The sequence below is a fragment of the Micropterus dolomieu genome, linkage group LG23 (assembly GCF_021292245.1).
Source record: "Micropterus dolomieu isolate WLL.071019.BEF.003 ecotype Adirondacks linkage group LG23, ASM2129224v1, whole genome shotgun sequence".
Taxonomy (NCBI): Eukaryota; Metazoa; Chordata; class Actinopteri; order Centrarchiformes; family Centrarchidae; genus Micropterus; species Micropterus dolomieu.
The window spans coordinates 35,725,169-35,749,988 of NC_060172.1; the positions used below are offsets into that span (position 1 = coordinate 35,725,169).

General features: G+C 39.8%; 1 protein-coding gene across 1 annotated transcript; it reads left to right on the forward strand.

Moving 5' to 3' along the window:
* Positions 1–8,168: 8,168 nt before the first annotated feature.
* On the forward strand, positions 8,169–23,086 carry tiprl (TIP41, TOR signaling pathway regulator-like (S. cerevisiae)). Its single transcript, XM_046038964.1, has 8 exons — positions 8,169–8,340; positions 9,471–9,598; positions 10,628–10,807; positions 15,956–16,055; positions 16,205–16,336; positions 19,659–19,754; positions 19,866–19,928; positions 22,362–23,086. Exons 2-8 carry the CDS (start codon positions 9,474–9,476, stop codon positions 22,491–22,493), a joined length of 828 nt encoding a protein of 275 aa, XP_045894920.1. The 5' UTR covers positions 8,169–8,340; positions 9,471–9,473; the 3' UTR covers positions 22,494–23,086.
* Positions 23,087–24,820: the final 1,734 nt, after the last annotated feature.

Consider the following 24,820-nt stretch of genomic DNA (forward strand, 5'->3'; position numbering starts at 1 on the left):
GGTCTCAGCAGATGGCAAATCAAATACTGCCATCTGCTGGTTCCCTAGTAAATCACATTAAGCCTGTGGCAAAGAACCTTGGTGTTTGGTTTGATAGTAATTTAAATTTCGAGCAGCACACCACAAAGCTTGTTCAATCATGTTTTTATCAACTTAGAAATATAGCTAAAATTTGATCTATGTTAACTTTTAAGGACACCGAGACCATTTTACACGCCATCATCTCATCACGCCTGGATTATTGCAACAGCCTTTTAACCTGTTTAACCCAAAAATCTATTGATCGACTCCAGACTGTCCAGAACTCAGCTGCCAGGCTTTTAACCAGAACAAAGAAATATGACCACATTACTCCTATTTTAGCTTCGTTACACTGGCTCCCAGTATGTTTTAGAATTGACTTTAAAATTCTATTGATTACTTTTAAAGCTCTTCATGACCTCTCTTCTTGTTATATTTCTGACCTTTTAGTCCCATACGCACCAACACTTACCTTGAGATCCTCGGGCAGAGGTCTGCTGTCTGTTCCAGAGTCTCGACTGAAAACTAAAGGGGACAGAGCGTTTGCTGTCAGGGCCCCGAGGCTCTGGAACAGCCTGCCCGAGGAAATCAGGTCGGCTGAGTCAGTGAACTCTTTTAAGTCCCTTCTTAAAACATACTTTTATAGGAGAGCCTTTCCCGATCTTGTTTGACTTTATTTTATCCCTTTTATTTTATTGTATTTTACTAATTTTATATTAATCTGTATTTTAGTCTTTTCAATGTTTTCATGCTCTTATCTTGTTTTTTTGTATTATTCTTTACACTTGTTAAAGCACTTTGTAACTTGTTTTTGAAAAGTGCTCTACAAATAAGGATTATTATTATTATTATTATTATTATTGTTACTAGTCCTATTATTATTATTGTTATTATAATCATTAACACTACTATAAATATCTATACCATTTTTCATTCAGTCTATAGGCTGCCTCCCTCCTTCCATCCCTCTCTCTCTTTCTCTCTGTTCCTCCTTTGCCCTCTCTCTCTCTCTCGCCCTCTCTCTCTCTCCTTCACCCCAACCGGTCGAGGCAGATGGCCGCCCACCCTGAGCCATGGTTCTGCTCGAGGTTTCTGCCTCTTAAAAGAAAGTTTTTCCTTGCCTCTGTCGCCTAGTGCTGCTCTTGTTGTTGTTGGGCTTCTGTAAATTACATCATAGAGTACGGTCTAGACCTGCTCTTTTATGAAAAGTGCTGGGAGATAACTGTTGTTGTGATTTGGCGCTATATAATTGAAATTGAATTGAAAACCTGATTATACAAACTGAGCTTGAGTGATTTAGATGTCTTCTTTTTGGAGAGAAAGGGACAGGAAGGAGTTGTCCTGCAATGAAATCCTTCCTTCCTGCTGAGCTGTAGAATCTAGTAGCGACTTGAGGCTTTGTCGAAAGCCCTCAAATGGTCTCTAACAGTCTTCAGTCCATGTTGCAGTTGAACAAGAGAAGCTTCAGAGTGCAATGATTCTTCAGATGGTTTGGCCGTGGTTATCCTCTGTAGCTCAATCTCTTGAAGTCCACTGGGATCTCAGTTTATTTGACAATACCCTACGCGGGTTAGAGAGCTCGATTTGGCAGTGAGGGTGACTCCAACTAGAGTTCACTCAGTGACAGAGTGAAAGTGGCGAGGGTAATTGTGTTTTTTTTGCAAGAAACTCATTCAGGCGAGGCAGACACTAAATGTTGGAAAGTGCAGTGGGGAGTTATGATTTTATTAAATAGATTCCCTGGGAGGATTATTGACCACAAAGGCGACTCTAATGGTTTATGGTCACCACAGAACTTAATGGAATAAATTACATTTTAGTATGTGTATATAGATACAACAGGAGATCACAAAACAAAAATCTCTTCTCATCCTTAGGCAAAAGCTTAGAGGACTGGAAAATGCTTTATTCAACAGTAACAAGTAATAATGGGGGGGATTTGAACCTGGCCCCTGATATTTGGCTACCATTGAGGAGACAATACCACACATTTGATGAAACAATAATTGAACTGATTACAAAGGCTAATCTGATTGACTATTGGAGAATGAAAAACACAAATAAAAAACAATTTACCTGGATCAATGCATCCAACAATGGCCAGTGCTCAAGGCTAGACTATTGGCTAATTTCAAACAAATTGGTTAATGAATAGATGTGAAATCTCTGCATCACCCTTGACGGATCTCTGCATAATATCTTTAACCCTCTCTCTGGGTGGGAACAAGACTAATATAAATCCCATATGGAAATGTATTAGAAGATACAGTTTTGTAAGGAGGTCAAACAACTGATTAGAGCAAATTGGAATGGCTCAAATTTTAAGTTAAACAAAGCAATTAAGACAAGTAAGCAATCATCTAAACTCAAAAAGATAACAGAGACATAATTAGTAACATTAACAAGCTGTGTTGTAAAGCTGATCTATCAGTGAAAGAATATACAGAACTAAACCACCTTCAGTCCCAACTTGACACTATATATATGGAGAAAGCCAAGAGGGCATTGATTCGTTCAAGGGCTCACTGGATGAAAGAAGGGGGGGGAAATCTTCATATTTCTTTAGTTTGGAAAAACAAAGACAGACAAAAAAGAACATTCAGAAACTTAGTATCAATGACATTATTATTGAAAATCAAGACGAAGCAGATGAGAAAACCAAAGCCTTTTACAGTAATTTCTATAAATCCAATTTTTCTACGGAAGATTATCGGTTTTTATTAGAAGAAATCCGGGGTTTCAAAAAGAAAATGGATGACAACTTTAAACAACTTATGGAAGATGAACTAAGAATTGAGGAGTTAGATATAGCAGTTCAAAAGATGTCTAAATTACCTTTAGACATCTTTTAAGTCACCTGGAATAGATGAGATAACCATAGAATTTTTCACTTTCTTCTGGAACGATATCAGTGAACTGCTCCACAATGACTTAAACTGCGTATCAAATGGAAGTCTTTCTCCTACTATGAAACATGGTCTCATCACTCTAATTCCCAAGCCTAATAAAACCTTTTACTGGACAATTGGAGACCAATTACCTTATTATGTAATAATTGCTGCTGGCACTTGTCTATGCTAATCGTCTGAATGAGGGATTATCACATATAATTGATGAGTGTCAATCAGCTTTCATAAGGGGTCGAAATATACATAACCACTCCAGGTTACTAGACATGCTTGATTATCGAGACCTTATTGATACTGATGCCTTTGTTTTATTTCTTGACTTTTATACGGCATTCAACACTATCGAACATGCCTTTTTATTTGAAGTACTACATTTTTTAGGTTTTGGAAACAACTTGTGTAAAATTATTAAGATGTTATATAATAGCATATATAGTTCTATGTCCTCAAATCCTGGCATAATGCCTAGATTTGATGTACTTCGTGGCATTAGACAAGGATGCCCGATTTCTCCAAAATTATTTATTTTAGACACCCAATTATTTATCATGCTCATAAATAAATAATAAACAATCCCGCTCTGCATGATTTTAAAATTTATCATTTTGCGGATGACACAGCAATCCTTTTAAGGAATAAATTTATGGTGGATATTGCCCTCAGTACGGTCTCAATATTCTCTAAAGCTTCAGGATTGTCCCTTAATATTCAAAAATGTGAGCTACTTCCCATTCATTCATCTGAAGATTCTAGTACTGCTTTGATTAAGGTTAAAACTGAAGTAAAATATTTATCTTTATTTAATTTATCTAAAAATGCTATCTGGAGGGAAGATATCAATTTTTCTTATCGTTTAATCGATATGAAAGAAGCACTAAGTCGCTAGCTAACCAGAGACCTCACTATCTTTGGTAGAGTTACCCTATCTAAAACAGTAGGCATTTCTAAAGTAATTTACCCATGTCACTCCCTATAACCCAACTCAATTATTTTCCATTCCTTTGGAAAAATAAAACCCATTATATTGGAAAAGCTCAGTTTGTCAAAGAGTATAAAAAAGGTGGTATTAAAGCCTTGGACTTTGAAGCAATGTTTGGGACCCTTAAGATTAACTGGTTGTAAACATATTTATCATGAACTGACTCTATGTGGTTTCACATACAGATCTCTATTTAAGAAAATAGGCGGGCTTGATTTTTTTTTTTTACAGTGTGGTTTTGAGGTGGCCAAGATTACTTCTTCAATACTGGAAAATTATATTTATCCACAACTTTTCTCTCCATGGATCCAGGGTCATTACAGTTAATAGGAAATCACTATTTAAGATCGATTGGTATGAGAAGGGCATTGTGTTTGTGAATGTTATATAAGATGATAATGGTAATTTTTTAGAACATACTGCTTTCCTGCACAAATATAATCTAAACTGCACTCAGAGAGGATACAATAAGATATGTGGCTGTGGTTCAGGAGGTAGAGCGAGTTGGCCGTTAATCGGAAGGTTGGCGGTTCAATCCCTGGCTCCCCCCTGACTGGTGAATGCAGATGTAGTGTAGAACACTAGAAAGGCGTTATACAAATACAGAGCATTTACATTTACATTTAAAGCAATACCACTACCATTACTACAGCTAATCCAAAACACATTACTGTATGCAAGAATAAGACCTATACCAACCTTATCTAATCTTGTAATTAATGAATGTAACATAGATGATAACAAGTGTAATATCAAATATACTAGTATTTTATTTATTTATTTATTTTTAAATCTAAGCTTTTTTGTTTGATTATGACAGAAGGTTGTGTGTACAGGTTCCAAGTATGGATACCTTATCCATAGATAAACTACATTTCAAATTCATCAAATGGCGCATCTCCCACAAAATCAAAGAAACTCATTTCAAAATAATTTATAAGACCTATCCAGTTGCTGACTTCCTTAAAAGAAGGTTGAAATTTGAAGTAGATCCCTGTATATTTTGTAAGGCAATTAATAATAATTGTAAGACTTTAGAATACTTTTTTTTTTTCATGTCCCATGTCCAAAAACTTTTGGTCCAGTCTACATAATTGTCACTTAAGATTGATAATATCAAGTTTTTTTTAACTTGTCACACATCTACTTTTATAAGGACAATGTAGATCCATTCTCATCTGATCTAGTGAATATGATTGTTCTCATGGGTAAATATCACATCCATTGTAGTAAGCGGAAATCTTCTACGCCTTTAAGTTGTACTTTTAATCACTGGAAAAAGTAAAATCTAGTGAAATTGCAGACAGATGTGTAGAGATATATCCAGGCAATTATTGTTTTGATAAATCTCCCCTGGTATGCTGCGCCTAAATGAGCTGACAGGTAGGAATACGAGCAGTTGCCTCGATTTATCAATTGCTTCCTCAAGCTTATCCAGAATTGGAGAATGGGATATTATGGACAGATATACTATGCAGTGACCACTACCCAATCTTATGTAGATTTGGAAGACAATTGAATAGAGAAGAAGAAGAGACGATTCCAAAATGTAAGTTTGATAAGGCTAAATGGGATGAGTTTCAGGAGAGAACTAAATATTTAGTTGATACGTTGGACAGTGAAGCATCTGTAAAAGTATGGAATGCATCCCTGAGTTCATTTATTCATAAGGTCGCTCTTTGCACCATTCCCAATACACAAAAGCCAAGAACTCGTATGTTGGTTCCTTGGTGGAATAAAGAATGTGATAAGGGATAGAAATTGAGCGTATAGAAAATTAAGACAGTATCCAGTGGTGGGTTTTGCAGTGGAATATAAGAGATTAATGGCAGTAGCAAGAAGAGTAGTTAAAAACGCAAAGAAAATTTAAGCTGGAGATTCTGGAGCTCTGCCCGTGCGGCTGCGAATTTGCTACATGCTTCGGACGCTGCATGAAGGTATTATACATCACTTCCTCTGTCCCCTAAACATGCCTTTCAGTAATTATAGCCAGCTTCAAGCTAAAGCTATCAAACAACAGCTTTCATTTGCATCTCTAAAGTCCGACAAACTTAAGTTAATTACCTGTCCAGCAGAAAACGGACAACTTCAGCACCGCTTTGAAAACATTTGTCCCACACTATAGCCTTCCATCTGGGAAAATCCACAACATCCGTGATTTCTGCCATCAGCTGTTTGTATCTGTCCCGACTCCATCTGGCTTCATGGTATAAAGATCAGGCTGTTGGCTTTCGTGCTAAATAACACGTGTGTGCTTGTTCATTGGTCCAAATGTCACTTCACTTCTTACTTCTAATAAACCAGAAGACTACTCAGAGACTGCATATTATTATTATTATTATTATTATTATTCCCTCTTCTTCTTCTACGGACGCATTTAATGTAGTGACGGGCGTCTACACTGCCGGAATTATACACGCAGAAGAAGAACGCTGTGATGACAAAACACGCTCTGTAGCACTGTTTGTTCGTTGTTGGCTATTGTAGAAAAATGACGACAAAATACAGCGACCTCCATAGAAGGGGGTGCCCGCGGTTATGTAGATGTAAATGGCTCATTCTACGGTAATAAAAACATAATGGTTCATTATGTAAGGTCTTTATACACCACTGAAAACATAGTTCTGGATATTATATTGCATTTCTGTCAATAGATCCTCAGAAATATTACACACTGAACCTTTAACTACAAACTCACACGTTTTGCAACATGGTGTTTTTCATCAATGTGTTATGGGTTTCCTAGGACAGTTTTGAAGTTGATATGTCCAACCTGCTCGGAGTAGTACAGCGTAAAATGTGTCATTTCCTGTTGCCAGCAGGTGGTGCTATGACTTTGAGTGAATATTGGCATATAGATGTGTTCAGGGTAGGACTCTTATAATGTATTCCAAATTTGGTGCAGATGTGAGCATGTATACTGAAGTTATAACAACTTCCTGTTTTATGGGGAATCATCGATTTTTGAAGCCACGGGCATGCTATTCCACGAAAACTCACAGTTTGTACAACTTTTAATCGTCAATGGGTTTAGACTGTACAGCACAAATCTGAAGTTGGTTGGACTAAATCCATAGGAGGAGTTTGTTATAATACAGTGTGTAAATAATTGCCAAAAATCACAATTAAATCCAAATTGGCTGACTTCCTGTTTGGTTTAGGCAATGGCTCCAAGAGGCTTTTTTGTACGTCTGGACATGATACATGTGCCACAGAAATTTCATATATGTAGGTAAAATGTTCTGCGGGGGCTGCGTCATTGAAGGTCACTTCCTGTTGCCAGCAGGTGGCGCTATGACTATGGGGGAATGTTGGCATGTACATGTGTTCAGAGCGGGACTCTTATCAAAACTGTAAAATCTGGTACAGATTTGATCACGTACAGTGAAATTACAACAACTTCCTGTGTCATGGCGAAACTTGGAGCTTCGCCGCCACGCCATTAAACGAAAACTCACAAGTTTACAACATGGCATCGTCAATGTGATAAAGGGTTTTCTGGGACAGATTTGAAGTTGCTATGGCCAACCTGCTAGGAGTAGTCCATCGTACCATAAAACGTGACATTTCCTGTTGCCAGCAGGTGGCGCTATGACTGTGGGTGAATGTCGGCATGTACATGTGTTCAGGGTCTGATTCTTAATAAACATGTAAAATTTGGTAGAGATCTGAGCATGTACAGTTAAGTTACAACAACTTCCTGTGTCATAGAAGTTAGAGACAGATATAAATATATCATTGGGAAGAGTGGAACTAGAAGAAAAAAATTAAGTATTGAAAGGGAATGGCAAAGATTGTGGGACAATGAGACCAAGGGGAGACATTACTGCTCTTTGCAATCTCAGGTTACAAAAGTCAGGCATTGTTATGGATCCAGAAGAGATTCTGTTGAAATCTGTAGGATGAGACTTGGGCATTGTGGGTTGAATCGGTGCTTATATGTTACTGGAAAGCATCCTAATGGGCTTTGTGAGAGTGGGAATTCTGAAACAGTGGAACATGTTTTACTGAAATGTAACAAATATAATATAGAAAGGAGCATTCTGTTCAAGAGATTATCAGATTTGGGAGTTCGGTCATACTCACTTAAATATATATTGGGTCAAAATGAGAACCACCACTTGATTGTCAAAGTAGTATTACAGTTCTTACCTTATCTTTCTTATATACAGTCTATGGTTGTTACACGACACAGGGCTTAACATAAATTATTGAAGCAATAACATTATCATTATAGTGGCTTCCTGAGGAGGGCAGTAATACTCCTAGAAGCGTCTAAACTGACCTAAATCCATATGAAGAAGAAGGAAGCTGACAGGAGGAACGTTAACAAAGGAACCCCAGCTTGAGCCCAGCAAACATAACCGGACGGTTTTTACCGGCGCTCTCACGTCATCTCCATGACAGGTAGCAGTTGACAACAACACCAAGGTAAGGCTTTTGTTGTTCTATTATTAGTGTACAATGTATTACACAGTGGGACTGTCTTTGGTGTTCGTTCCTTTCAGAAGCTAGAGATCCACCTGGACGTGCTTTTGATAAGTTAGTTATTTATGTAACGTTACCAACGAAGCAAGTGTCCTGTAATCCAGTATTCCAGCATGGGAGTAACGTTAACGTTAGCTAGCACCCGAATTCGTCCAAAAGTTTGAATACATAAATTATTCATCTGTGCTGGGCTAAACGAAGTTAACCAGCTAATGCTAACATTATTCAGAAATACGTGATGCACTGATTGGACCGAGTAAATAAAATTAAAATTGAACGTGCAAAAATTAATTTTTGCATTAGTGCAAATCAACAACTCCTTTTTTTTAAAAGGGTGACATAAAAACATGAGGGGTGTGTTCATTCATTAAGATGCAGATTTGGGAGACAGATGCCCCCCAACAAGTTCAGAGTCTAAATGTGAAGGTGTGTGTGAGTGTGTGTGTGTGGTCACAGTCAGGTGGCTGGATCACTGTCACTTTTTGTTTTACTGACAGTTATATTTTTTAGTTTGTCTGTTTTCTCCTCAGCCTCGATTTCCTTAACACTAGTACTTGGAATCAATGTGGTGTTAGTAGACCTGCTTTTAGGCCCCGCCCATACACATCTTGGAAAATTTCCAACATGCTGATGTAAATAAGAAATGTTAACATCAAGGAAGGCCCGTTTCTGTTCCAACATGACAGCACCCTGTGCACACAGCCAGCTCCATTGAGGTGTGGAGGATCTTGACTGGCCTGCACAGAGCTCTGACCTCCACCCCATCCAGCTCACTGTTTCCTTACAACAGCTGAGAAGTGGCCAACAGTAACGGCAGAAAGGCCTTTATATTCTCAAAGTCAAACAAACATTTAGGAATAACCAGAACAACATAACATCCACTAACAAGAGTTGTTTTGTAATACAACACAACATAAGAAACACTGACAGGCATCCATTTATATTTAAGTGTGAATGTCAAATCTGGCTGTACCTTTTGGAAACTCCTAATTAACCGCACACACATCCAGATGCCCTCATTTCAGGCTCAGTCCAGTCTGTTTTGAAAAGTCTGCTGATTATCTCTCCTACAGTTGATGTTGGCCTCTCTGTCCACAATGATGTCACATGGTTTCAAGAGCAGTAAGCAGGACTTCACCTTTGGACCATGGAAAGTGACTGCTGCCAAGAACCACATCATGAAATCCAAAGACATTGAACGGTGAGATGTTCCTCTTGTATTTGTCTTCTATCTTTGACTAATTACTAAAATCAACATTAAGCATGGTTTAAGATGACAAGTTGGGGTCAGGCTTAAGGACGCTCAGGTAAAGCTAAGGGGAGGCACAATTTGATTGACTTGAACTCCAACACTGGAACCGACTCATTCCCCGTTGTTATCTCAAAATCAATTCTGACCCCCAATAAAGCCTACACATAACTAAAAACAACAACATAGCTGATGGGCCCATATAGCTGAGATACAGCATGTAATTGAAGTTCAAAGGTGCTTTGAACTTTTTACCTTGTACTTTGCTGATTACACTCTGAACTTTCCAGCATTCCTAGTATTCCACAGTCCTTTTCAAACCTAAATTGTTTTCCATTGTGGCCTCCTCAGGGTGTGAGGTAGTAATTACACAGCCACAAGCATCTGGCACCTCCATCTAAATTAGTGGCAAACAGAGTTTTGCTTGTACAACACAATAAAAAGTGTCTGCTGAACGTCAGAAACTCTGCTGAAACGTTGCCAGCAGACATTGATACTGCGATGGAGCCATGACTGAGCCAGAGTCCTGGGTCCTGAGGACATTTGGTGTTTGCTTGTGTTTATATAATTTACACACTGTAAGCATAATGATATACAGTCTGTTCAATGGAGTTTTGGAACCAGCACACAGAGAATATTCTCTACATGTGATGTCCTTACATAGTCTGGAAAATAACTGGAATTTTATGGAAAAATCAAGAGTTTAATAGGCAAAAGTATTAATTCAGCTTAAGTTATATAACTGCTATTCATAACAGAAGTTATTTCATTCCACTTTTCATAGAGCAGGTCTAGATTGTACTCTGTAATATAAAACTGTCTGTAATACTTAACATTTAACTTCTGAGCATGGAGAAAACCTATTTGATACAAATTTTCCCAGCTCCATTAATGAGACTCTGCAATGAATAAGTAGAGCTACATCAGTAAATAAGAACTGAAGTGTTCCCAGTAACCAGCTTTTTGGGATTTGTTTTCCAGGTTAGCAGAGGAGATGAACATGCCCTCCCTTCCAGAGATGCTGTTTGGGGACAACGTCCTCCGCATCCAACACACAGATGGCTACGGCATCGAATTCAGCGCCATTAATGCCCTTAAGAGAGTCAACAACATGGAGGACGCTGTCAAGGTGGCCTGTGCTCAGGAATGGCAGGAGAGCAGGCAAGATGCACATCACACTGTCAACAAGGCCACAGCTAGAGGATTTTTAGCGTTTGACATGTCAAAATTCTAATTGTGCATTCAGACCAAATGCGAATTCAATCTTTGCGTTGCTTTTCTCCTGTGAGTTTGGCCGCTGCACTACTGCCGGGTGTTCAAAAACAATGCAGTAATGCGAATAAACCCAAGCCGCGATTACTACAGCAGTATAGGTAGATAATGTCGTGGAAATTATATTCCTGGTGAGGGGCTGAGCAAATAATTGAGTTACAAACTGTTGTCTTTGAAGAATTTATTTAACAAAAGAGAATAAACAGACAATACAAATCAGCTGGACCAGAGGTTCTGTCTCCTAAGACAGTCACTAACGTCTGGCCCCGAGCAAAGGGATGCATCATTATTTACACGGTCTAGGTTTCTATGTTTTGGGGAACAGAGATCCTCTCTCAGCCTTGAATGAACATTCCAGGAGAGGAAAACACCAAAAACAATCTCACAGTTCTGCCCTAAACCCTTGTAAATGTGGACAGACTAACATAAGGAGTATAGGAGAGGAAAGGTTATGGATAAAACACAATACCGTGGGGCCAAAAAGCATTTAGTCAGCCACTGATTGTAAGTTCTCCTACTTAGAAAGATGAGGTCTGTAATTTTCGTCATAGGTACACTTCAACTATGAGAGACAAAATGAGGAAAGGGGGAAAAAAAAAACCAAACAAACCAGGAAATCACATTGTAGGATTTTTAAAGAATTTATTTGTAAATTATGGTGGAAAATAAGTATTTGGTCAATAACAAAAGTTCAACTCAATACTTTGTAACATAACCTTTGTTGGCAATGACAGAGGTCAAATGTTTCCTGTAAGTCTTCACCAGGTTTGCACACACTGTAGCTGGTATTTTGGCCCATTCCTCCATGCAGATCTCCTCTAGAGCAGTGATGTTTTGGGGCTGTCGCTGGGCAACACGGACTTCCAACTCCCTCCACAAATTTTCTATTGGGTTCAGGTCTGGAGACTGGCTAGGCCACTCCAGGACCTTAATGCTTTTTATGGAGCCACTCCTTTGTTGCCCGAGGTGTGTGTTTGGGATCATTGTCATGCTGGAAGACCCAGCCACGTTCCATCTTCAAGGCTCTCACTGATGGAATGAGGTTTGGGCTTAAAATCTCACGATACATGGCCCCGTTCATTCTTCCCTTAACACGGATCAGTTTTCCTGTCCCCTTTGCAGAGAAACAGCCCCAAAGCATGATGTTTCCTGCCGCATGCTTCACAGTAGGTATGGTGTTCTTGGGATGCAACTCTGCATTCTTCTTCCTCCAAACATGACGAGTTGAGTTATTACCAAAAAGTTCTATTTTGGTTTCATCTGACCACATGATATTCTCCCAGTCTTCTTCTGGATCATCCATACGCTCTCTGGCAAACTTCAGACGGGCCTGGACATGTACTGGCTTAAGCAGGGGGACACACCTGGCACTGCAGGAGTCCCTCTCGGCGTAGTGTGTTACTGATGGTAGTCTCTGTTACTTTGGTCCCAGCTCTCTGCAGGTCATTAATCAGGTCCCTCCGTGGAGTTCTGGGATTTTTGCTCACAGTTCTCATGATCATTTTGACCCCACGGGATCAGATCTTGCATGGTGCCTCAGATTGAGGGAGATTATCAAAGGTCTTGTATGTCTTCCATTTTCTTACAATTGCTCCCACAGTTGATTTCTTCACACCAACCTGCTTGCCTATTGTAGATTCACTCTTCCCAGCCTGGTGCAGGTCTACAATTTTCTTCCTGGTGTCCTTCGACAGATCTTTGGTCTTGGTCATGGTCGAGTTTGGATTCTGACTGAGGCTGTGGACAGGTGTCTTTTATACAAATAACGAGTTCAAACAGGTGCCATTAATACAGGTAACGATTGGAGGACAGAAGAGCTTCTTAAAGAAGAGGCTACAGGTCTGTGAGAGCCAGAAATCTTGCTTGTTTGTGGGTGACCAAATACTTATTTCCCACCATAATTTACAAATAAATTCTTTAAAAATCCTACAATGTGATTTCCTGGATTTTTTTTCTTTCTCATTTTGTCTCTCATAGTTGAAGTGTACCTATGATGAAAATTACAGACCTCTCTCATATTTCTAAGTAGGAGAACTTGCACAATCAGTGGCTGACTAAATACTTTTTGGCCCCACTGTACATAATAATAATAATAATAATAATAATAATAATAATAATAATAATAATAGTAAAAGAACATACATAAAAGATTAAATGTAAGAGGACACAATTTTCTGCCATAACAGATTTTAGGTTTATTGTCACAATATAACAAGTTGTAGAGTGGAATTGAGTTTTGTAACTCCCTTCTGCTACGTAGCAGATAATATACAGTACATTATTGCAGCTCACCTCACCGATATCACTGATGCTCGGGAGATGGGTACCAATGATCTTCACCCGCTGCAGAGCCCTCCGGTCCTGGACCGTGCACATCCCACGGTAGTGATGTTTCCAGTCAGGATGCTTTCTATTGCTCCTCTGTAAAATTTGGCCTTCTTAAGCTTCCTCAAGAAATACAGTCATAAAACCAAACCAAACATTTTGCTGTGATTTAATTGCAATAAACGGCTCAAAATGATGCCAAACCAACTACAACATGTTAGGACAGGACAGTCTCAGTCAGGAACCTGGCTCCAGTCAGGAGGACCATTCTAGCCTCCCCCCTTCGGCCATGTTTCACTATATACACCCTTAGGACTCTGGGGGGCAGGCAGGCTGCAGGGCGTTTGGTGAGTGGGGCTGTTTTATTGCTGCCTCGCCCTTCTTCCTCCCCCACTGGCCGCCCCTAAACTTTAATTACACAATAGACACAGAGCTTGGGGGGTGAGAGGGACACGTTGGGAGGTTCCGCTATCTAACAGTTGTGGGGTGCCCGTGTTGCAGCTACCCTCCAATTTTAACTGCACCTTAGTTACCACGCACCTTATCTTTACTCCACCATACAGCACTTCACAAACCATGACATGCATTCAACAAATTGTAGAGCAATTGTCGATGCATCTTGATGCATTGTTTTTTTCTGTGCAGGGTCTGTGGATGGCTGCTGGGTGTTCGGTTTCTGCTTTGGAGTCCTGGGGAGGCATTTCCTAGTCAGCTTGGAGGGACTAGTTTGTGTCCCTGGTTTGCTTCGTTGGCCTCAGATTCGTGCTCCCCCATTTCTCTATCGGCCAGTTGTTGGACTCCTCTGGAGACTGAAGTATATGAAGTTAGTTGTCGGGATGTGCAGTGTGAGGGCGGGGCGGGGGGGAGCTGTGCTCCGATTTGTTCTGGGCTTGTGCCTGGTTTTCTCAGCTCTTAATGGGTGGGTGGGTTTGTGGTGACATGCAGCTGAGCTAGTTGCCGCGTTCCTAGTTTGGCTGGCGTTGCGTGGCGGCCAGAGTGCGTGCTGTGCATGCGGGATGTTGGGCTGGTGACTGTCTTCCTGGTTCTGCCGCGTTATCGCTCCCTGCTGTGCATGGGGGATGTTGGCTGGTGCTGGCGGTCTTCACTTTTCCGGCGGTTTGGGGACGGCAGACTGTTAATCGCGGTGCACCGTGGCCTGGACAGCGTGTTTGCACTGGTCTCTGATGTGTGCGCGCCACGGTCGGTCCGGGCGCCGCTCTTCTCCGGGTTCCACCTTTTGCTTTCGGTGGCATTGCGTTGTCGATTACCATTTGGATGACCGGTGTCTTCAGCGTTTGTTGGTTGGGTCGGGGTCCATCTGGGAGTCAACTTCTTATTATTATTTTTTTTCTCCCACCCCTATTGGCTACTGGGGTTCTTGCCTGCCTGTCGCTGGAGTCGGTACAGCGCAGTTGTGGCGTCTCACTCACTAATAACTACATTCTGTAACAGAGACAGACACAGACACACACAGTCTCACATATAGACACAAACAAATGTAGGTTGTCCCTGGCAGAATTATTCCTGATGCTTTTCTTTCAGTTACTTATTTAAATTAATTGTTATTATTCCAGCTCTCATGGCTGTGCTGTGTTGTTTATTTATGTTGCTTGACTGTTTCTTGTTTTCATTTCTCTCTGTTGTCATACTATGTCAGCTGTTTATTGCTGCTGTTCGGCTGGTTGTTTTTACTATTATTATTTTTATTGTTTGTTTTTGTTTGTGTTTGGTTGTTGTTGTTGTTGTTGTTGTTTTTCTCCTCCCCAAGCCCCCCTCTCTGTTCTATTGGAGGTTTCGTTGCTTTCTGCAATTGGTGTTTCCCTCTGCTTTTCCCTGTTGTCCCCTCCCCCTTCTCTTGCAGGTGTTGTCCTTTCTCTGTGCTGTCTGTTTGTGCCCCCCCATCCCCGTGTCTGCCCCCCTGTCCGGCCCGGTGACAAATAAATTTAAATAAATAATAAAACAGACAAAGGAGTATATTAATACTCTCTTGTTAAAGTAAAATCTTTCTGGCACAATATGGTATCCAGCTCATCATGCTCTATACCAGGCTGCTGGGCAGGACAGGTTTTAAAAAAAAATAAAAAATCTCAGTCAACGCTGATAGCTGCGACACTGTGTCACTGTGAAAATTTTTCATTGACATGAATCCCTTTGCATTGCGGCCAACACATCCTCAGGAAATCGCGTTTCTCTGCTTCTGTGAATTGACTTTGTATGTAATTGTGCCGCCCCCAACGCTTGCTTCACGGTAATATGAGGCCTTTTCTCCTGTAGATCTCTTCCCATTTTCAAGCAGTAATGCATACCTCTCAGGTGCGCTCTCAGTGATGTATGATGTAAATAAAATTAGGAAGATAAGTATCTAATGAAATGTATGAAATTAATTGTATTTATGTAATTTATATGTAGCTTTGGCAATACATTCATGCCAATAAAGCTAATTTGAATAAAATTTGGATTCAAAATGAAATCACAAGACAACACGATGTGGCGTTTGCAGGCAAAGAGCTGCAGGCTGGCGAGCTCCACTCTGAGACAACAGGATGTCGCAGATATCACACAGGGATGTTGTCAGAATAGCTACAAGAAGGAAAACTCCTTTTTAGAAAATAATAGTTATGTATTGAAAAATGATGTAAAATAATATATTAAACAGAGGCATAAAAAATGTCACCTGCGTTGTTAACATGAATCGCTGGGATCTCCTTCTAGAGCTGATTCTGAACACTCCAAAGAGGTGGTGAGACCCTACGACTGGACATATACCACAGACTACAGAGGAACTCTGATAGGAGAAGGTATGCAGATAAAGGTGGGTTGTCTTCAGTAACAGAATGGAACACAGTATCATCAACACCTTTGTTATTTGGACCCTTAGAAGTCTTACATGTGGAGAGGGATTTTGTGTCTTTGAACAGCTCTCCTTGCACCTGTGTTTCATTTCTACCTGTTCCTCTGAAGGTAACTAAGACAGCGGAACGCATCGACATGGAGAAGCTGAAGGCTCGGGAACAGATCATGTTCTTTGATGAGGTGCTGTTGTTCGAAGACGAGCTGCATGACCACGGAGTCTCAATGATCAGCGTCAAAATTGTGAGTGCTGTGTTCATGTCAAACAGGTCACACTGTCGATTCAAATGAGGACCAGGGGCCGTATTACAGAAAGTTCCTATTTTAATCTAATATTTAACTGTTGTTTTGTTTTTTTGGTGTTTTTTTAATGAAACATACACTGAAAAATGGACCAGAAACAACAACTATTATTGAGTCAGATGACTTAGGAGGTGTTGATAACATGCGTTGAGAAATCCAAATTGACATAACGCTCACTCGGGAATGAAAGACGGAGAGTGTGCTAAAATAGCGGACACAGTCTCTGCTTTATATTCGGCATCCAGGCGAGCGTTGATGCTGTCAAGAAGAAAATAAGTCCACTGACAAGTGATACGTAGAGAAAGGCAACTCTTGTGTCCAAAGAGCAGATGAAACCCGGTGGCGGCTCCTCCTGTGCTCCCTCACTGACCCCGGCAGAAACCTATAGCTACTCTCCTCGGGAAAGTTAATAATGAAGGTAAAAAAAAGTTAATAATAAAGGCTGCAGGCTAATGTCATCCTGTTTTTCATTTATTTCTTGTCTTTAACAAAATCCTTCTATCACAGACTTGCATTAGGATCCTTTTGTTAACATCAAACCTTTACATTATTTATATAATGAAACATTATCTCGCGTTACATCGCCTACGGCCTTTCTACTAAAGAGTGTTTGTCATCTAACACATCGGTAGATCAATTAATATTTCCACCTGTTGACATTTTGTTGATTTTGTTAAAGCAATGAAAGAGCAGCCATGTGGATTAAACGAGTTAACAAACACCACCTGGTGGAAAAGTGCAAGTTAGCACAGCTGAATAGTTCTAAAGTTAGGAGAGTTTAAGATTTAACGAAGTTAGGATGCTTCTGTAATCCACTTTCCTATCTTAAATTAGGAAAGGAACATTTACTTAGGAACTGTTTATCTGTAATGGCCTTGTTCCTAAACCAGGTCCTAACCCTTATTACCATGGTTACCAAGCAGTTAGATTTTTAGGCTAGGAACCTTCTGTAATACGGCCCCAGATTTACAAATGTTTAAGATTTAGACAAAGTTGCACTGATATACTGAATCAATTAATTAAAACTTTGTCACAGACTCAGGGCCCAAATCTTACTCACAACAATACATAAATACATGCCAACAAGCACACATGCATTAGGGGTTGACCAATAATCGGTCTGGCCGATTATCAGCACTGTTGTTCAGCATTTTTCCAATAATCAAAATCAGAATCGGCTTTATTGCCAGGTATGTGTACACATACGAGGAATTTACCACCACGCTGTAGCCCCTCCTCTCCTGTCTCACCAGAGCTCTGCACACACACGCGCGGAGCTAGCGGAGTGTAGATTACACAAGTTGACTACAACTACGGCCGTTACTGGAAGTAAGTGCAGCAAAAACGGTAGTAGGGGAGAGCGGGGTGACGTGAGCCTGTGGAGAAGTTGAGCCACCCCTTGTTTCTTGGCAACCATAGACAAAATTGGTCATGTGACCACATATTTTTGAAGAGTCATCCATTTTACTCACCCTGTGATGGTGAGAGGCCCATGGAATAAGTGATGAGCACATTTAAGATCAGAAAACAGTTTTTTGCCGTTCAAAGTGATTTTCTTATGTTTGCGTCCTGATTCTTGTCTGAACAATTACAGACAGGTTTGAGAAAATCTTACGCATGTGTTAGTGCTTTAGGAAGTTATAATTTGTGGCTATACTGTTAGCATGACATTACCCTTAAACAGCTGGATGACACAATTTTGTTAGAATGGCAGGGATGGTGTAATTTGAGCCTAAAGACTAAAGGGGAAATGAGCCAGATATTTTACTGTAATTTTACATTGCATTCTTGTGCATCACTGAAATGATGTGGCATTATGCATTTTAGACCAGAAACCATCATGTCATGCTTCTTTAAATGGAACACAGACAGGCTTCAACTCCTCTGGTGGGTTTGGACAGAGTAGTGGGAGATGTACAAAAAAGGGAAGTCTATACATCAGGTGGCACAAGACATGATGATCAACAAGATGACTTTAAAAATGATACATTGATATGAAAAAACTAGGAGACATAGCTGCAATGTTTCACTATCTAAGTGCAAGGGATTGTTGGGATCTGGCGTTTGAGTTTGTACGATGAAATGACATTGATGTCCCCGACCCCCGTGTGGCTCAACTTACCCCTCACATGGGGCAAGTCCACTTTTTTTTGTAAGGCCATATTTTTAAAACTGTTTATTTTAGATCCAAACTGATTATTCACAGGGATGCACCACAGCCTTTTAACAGACCTTACTGTCATGTCCTCACTTTAGACACCTCAAGTAAAAACTGGCTCAACTCACCCCGCTCTCCCCCTAAAGGCTGATACTGCATCAGCACAACAGGCAGGAACGAGCACCTAGCGATATTTTCATCTCATCCACCGCAGCTGTGTTTTGGTTTAAACAAGCACATGTGCTAGCTCGGCTTGTTTGTTATAAACAAGCTAAATCTGTCTGTAGTCTGTTTAGCTGAGATGCTACGTACCTTAAAATTTAGCAAATCCTTGTAAACTCCGCTGCTTGTTGAGGGAAACCAGCTCCTCTCTACAGCAGAGGAAGGAATGAAAGGGACTGTTTGGGCTCTCTAAACTTCACTCAGTATGTTGATGTCAGGAATATATTTTATTTTACATGTTCCATTTGTTCCTAGTGAGATACTGATTCTATATTGTTAATTCACTGCTGTAAACTTTACTTTTGTTGCTGCTCTGAAAACAGTAGGGTATAATAAACTGTCATGTCCTGATTACTGTTCTGAATTCATTCTTTTTTAAGTAACATATTTTTAAAAGGCAATTCTTTAGTAATGAAAAACCAATAAAAGTATAGATAAAGAACAGAACAAATAAATAGTATCATCCATCTGGGATAGATCTCTAGTTCATTTAATTGACTATTTATAAAGATTAAACATGACAATTAACTTTAATCTTGTTATTTTCAACAAAGTTTTGTGTTCAAGTTTGTCACCAAGATTAAAATTTTTTACAGCAGATGTATCGTCATCCAAATATCGGTCATCGGTCATCGGTCTAATTCAGTCTAATTGGTTACTAATAATCGGTATCAGAATTGGCCTGTATCGGCCCAGAAAAAAACCTACATACATACACACATTCGCACATGCCTATGAAAAGCACCATAATAAATAATTGTTAGAAGAATTAAAAATAATAATAATTTAAAAACAAAAAATGTTGCATGCAAACAATTTGAACCAATGCGTTTTGTGAGAGCAACTCTGCAGTGTAACCTGTAGCTGTGTGTCTTGTTACAGAGGGTGATGCCCACCAGTTTCTTCTTGTTGCTGCGTTTCTTCCTACGAGTGGATGGAGTGCTGATTAGAATAAATGACACACGACTGTATCACGAGGCAAGTTGCAGTGAAAGGGTTTTACAATTGAACTGTGGCAGAAGATGATCCATACTGACTGTGGTAAAGGCTCCAGTAAATAATGAATGCTGATGCTGTTTTTGATTGCAGGCTGGGAAGAACTACATGCTCCGAGAGTTCAGTACGAGGGAAAGCAAAATAGCAGAACTGAAGGTGAGCTATAACACGGCATGTACTGATTACAAGCTACAAGGCACAGCTACGGAGCAGGAATCAGCACAGTTCTGGTCAGGGCTGCCCTCTTGATGTTGGGCAGGCAATCAAAATGACAACAGGTGATGGTGACATTCCCTCCCAAAAAAACAAATAATATATTGGACAGACTCATCAAAGTTTCTCTCACCTCCTATTCATTTGTAACATGGCTCTTTTTACCACCAGCCATTAGATCAGAAATATTTTCTGCAGAATGTGAAGATGCTGTGGATTGTAACATTAGTGGGACATATTCACATGATGGGCACGATAATGATGAGATGATGAGTTGTCACCCTTACCTGTTCGTAATTACTCAAGTCAGTGGGCATTTGGTTAGTAATGCTACCTTCAATTCAGTGTTATTTTTAAAGCGCCAGTCCGTAACAGAAGTTATCTCATTGCTTTTGGCTTCCTATCTCCCACAGAAAACACTGCTCTGAACTGCCTGAAACAGCTCGTTTTGTAGTCCAGCCTTTTCTTCCGCTTTATGCCCACGTCAAAAAAAATACCCATCAAAATGCTCGCCTAGCGGCTAGTCAGACACGCCCTCAAAAACGCATGCGAAAACACACTGCGATGCATCACTCCATAGCTAAAACGGAGCGTTCAACACAGAAATGTGCAGTATGACAAAAAATATGGTGTTTTTTGAAACTGAAACCATGTAAACCTGTTCTGCTACAACCCCTGAATAAAATGATGAATCTCAAAATGAGCATAATATGACCACTTTAAACTCTGTCACTCATACGGGGAGTTTTTTTCTGTAATACAGTCCAAATCGCAACGCCACAGACTCAGATACCTAGATAGATCAGTCTTCATTTCAGCTGATTTATTTGCACGTTCAACAAACAAACTTGATGAGTTTTGTGCTGGTCGAATATGAATAAAAATTCTGTTTCTAAATTGCCAATTTCTCACCTCAAATGTTTTCTGAAACACATTTTAGTGTACTTTCCAGCTGTAATATGAGAAAGTTTGAGACCAGGCCGCTATTTTTCCAGCGTTCAGAGGCCTCCTGTGCTTCACAGTTATTAAAAGATGATGAATGTTTTGTTGAGCGGTAGCTGACCCCCTCCATAGTGAGGGAGTAGCAAGCTGATTGGCAGAGTTGCAGTTGCAGAGTGAAGTGGACTGGCTGGGGTGTCATTCACAGCATGGTAGGCAAGTACCAGTGTCTTGAATCTGATGCGAGCAGCCACCGGTAGCCAGCACAGGATGCGGGTAGGTTGAACACCAGCTTAGTTTCTGCATTCTGGATGAGCTACAGAGCTTGGATGGTATATGCAGACACACCGGCCAGAGGAAATTGCAGTATTTTATGTGCAAGATGACAAGAGCCTGGAACAGAACCTGCGTTTCCTCCTGGGTGACGAATGGATGTATCCTCTGATGTTGTTTAGAATTAATCTGTAGGAGGGGGTTGTTGCAGGGATTTTGGCAGTGAAAGACAGCTGGTTGTCCAGTGTCACACCCAGATCCTCCCCATGATATTCTATTCTAGTCTGTCTTTAGTCTAAAAATAGTGGAACTGAACACTGGCTACAAACTGACTCACTAAACTGGTTATTTCAGAAGCTGCTTTTACAAAAATGTGAGAAGGGGGGTCTGGTCTCATGTCAAAAGAAATATGAGTAATTCATTCAGACATCAAACAAATCAATCAAAATTGAACATCACTATCTTTCTAAAACGGGGAATTGTTGTATTGGCTTGAAATAGATTTTACAGGTGTAACTAATAAAGTGGCCACCGAGTGTTTTTATGCCTGATATATGATTTGATTATCTAACATTACCATATAATGTATATCAGTGCTTAATTTGTAAATTATTAGGTGCCGGAGTCCGTGAAATGTGCCATTAATAATTTGTGATTAAATAATTAATTAAATTAAAATGCATGGCGTACCTGCACTTGTTTTAAAGGGCGATTAGACATACCCTGGATGAAATCTTGGATTTTATTTGTGTAGAACAGCAGTGCAGTGTAGGAGCGCACTTTAGAGGTGCCGAAGCGCAAAAGGCTTAAACTCAGAGGTACTGGAGCGGCGCTCCGTCGAGCTCCGGCACAAATTAAGCACTGCTGTATATACATGTAAACACTATACCTGTTGATATTTGCATAAAATTAAAACTATATTACAGAGATTTGCGTAAATCATGTCTATGTTACAGCATTTGCAATCAAACTTTGTCACCAAGTATTTTTGTTTAAGGCTTACATTTATATGGGAAAATTCTAGGTTAAATAAAACCTTTATTACCAGATTTTATGTCTTAGTAGAATGTGCTTTAAACCTCTTGACGTATTATATTTGAAAGTCTTCCATGATGTACTGTATTTATTGTTGCATTTTTACACAGATGTTATTCTCCTCCTCAGAATGTTCCAGCTGCACTGTACACTGATCCTAATGAGATCGCCCAGCACCTGACCCTGAAGCTGATGGAGTGCGAGAGGCTGGAGCTTCCTGTGATGCAGCCTCAGACAGCTGTTAATGAAGTCCTTCAGTGACCAGTATTATATTATACACAATGGTCCACATTGATGTGTTGCATGATGATAAACAGGAATAGTAGTCTTAAACCACATCACTGATCTTACAGTAACATAACCATTGATTTCCCTTCAAATATCTGTACAGGAATAGTTTTTATATGTGACCATTATGATGGTGTGTTCTTAAAACTGCAGCAGGACTTCAGACAGTTTCACTGTGTTCACAGTGCAACTTGATGCACTGTAATATCACAGAAACTAGTTTTGGCTTTGTTTGGCCATATTTAAACTGATTTTGTTTTATGAGACTTTTTTTCACTGTCAAGTTGGTTGGGCTGGAAACATAAAGCTCGGTGGGGTAGCTGTTTCTAAGCTTGTAATATTAGGATATCAATAATGTGTGTGTTTGTAAAAAGCTACACAAAACAACACTGTATTTTCTGAAGTCAGATTCATCAAGAATTTCTGTAAATATGTCTACTGTATTTTCTACGGTGACTTACGGAAGGCGAAAAAACTTCTGTTTTCCATTTGCAAGTCAGAAACCTCCAGAATCTGTGTGAATGTGTCTACCATACGGCCAAATAAATTTTGTTTGTGCAAATATAGCTAGTTTGCTTGGCTTGTGCCTGATTCTTTTCTCTCGAGGATATTCATGATGGTTTACTTCAGCTGTGGAAAACACTGTCAAAAAGGCTTTCTACCAATAATCATTTTAATACAACATTCAACCCAAATAAAATTTCATTCCAGCTAAAATGAAGGTAGTATAAGTAAAATATGTAATTATTCATCCAGCAAGATAACTCCACTGAGGGTGTGTATAATCACAGAGGAAGATGAACATTTAAAAACACATCAGTGAGCCACATTGTTGCTCTGGGTGACCTGTTGCATTCATCATCATGAATACACAACTCAGTCCCACATACACTGGCCTGCTGTTGGAAATAACTTGCTGGAGCGCTAAATATGGATTCATTCGCTGCTGAAAGTAGTCTTCCTTTTTTAATAATGTTTGCTTAAAACAAGTGTTGGGCTGTTTTAGGAAATGACAGCCAGTGACTGTGTTCAGTTAGTTGTTGCTTATTTTGTTTGTTGGTACAATGACACTTTTAATGTTGCACAGCAGCAGAAGGAAAGGACGTGTTTCAGAGTGAAAAGTGTGCAAGTGCTGACAGCCTCACTGGCTACCCATCTTACCCTAAAGACAGTGAATTAACAGGTGTCTGCATTTTGTGGTACAGTGTGAGCAAAACTACTAAGTAAATATAGTGATATACTGTATATGTCTACAGGATTTTAATGAAGTGAAAGAGAAACAAAAGGGCAGTATATGATGGTGAATGAATAAAGGTTAGAGCTGAAATTAAATAATAAAATATTTAAATTTGGTCTGAAAAGATTTCTTTGTCCCTTTGGGGCTTCTTCAAATGTGGCTTAACTCATTCAGGCTAAAGTGTTATCAGGCTGAAGTAATCCTGTTCATTCTCATCTAGCTAATTCTTTTTTAACACAGTTTGAGGATTGATTTGTTAATCCTGGGTGAAGTTATCTTGAATAACTGAATAACTTGTTTTCTTTTTCTTTTAATCCCCTCCTATGCAGACCGAATTGCCCTCTTCAATTTCTGCAAAAGTAAAAAGCCCATCTCAAAGCGAAAACAAGGACTTTTGGAAAAACTTTGTGAGAAAATGAAAGTCAGAAAGGAAGGCACCAAGGAAAACATATCAGATGCAGACACAACATTAACACAGATAAAGAAGCTTAAAACAACCCAAAATGTAGAGATAGGATGGATTCACAGTGATATTAATGTAGCCAGACAGGTGAGGGCAAAGCAGGGAGGTGGCACCAGAAAAGTTAAATTGGCAATTAATGCTGGATTAAAAGACATCCTTCAAGAAGGAAAGTTTCTTTCCTGATGGAATATCTCCTAAAGGATCAGAATCAGATTTCGAGTTTGAGGTGTGGGACTTCAAACAGAAGCATCTTACTGATGAAACCTGCCTGTCCATTGGCACTATGTACGAGACGTCAAGGCTGACGTTCGCCATGATTTCCCTGCTGAAACATGGAAGGCAATTGGCAGAATCCTTTTGAAAGGTTATCAAGATTGTCAGTATTTGCCAAACAAACTGGCACTCCCCTTCCTTGAACAGGTGCTTTTCAACAGTGATCTTAAAGAACATTTTCTGCAGTTTGTGAGCAGCAAAGAACGGGAGGTTCTGCAATGACTGATTTCTCTGCAGACTCTGATGATCTTGTGGAAGTTCTTGACGGCTATGGCTGTAGAAGGAAAATCACAGCGGAGACTCTTCCTACAATAATTGATGAAATAT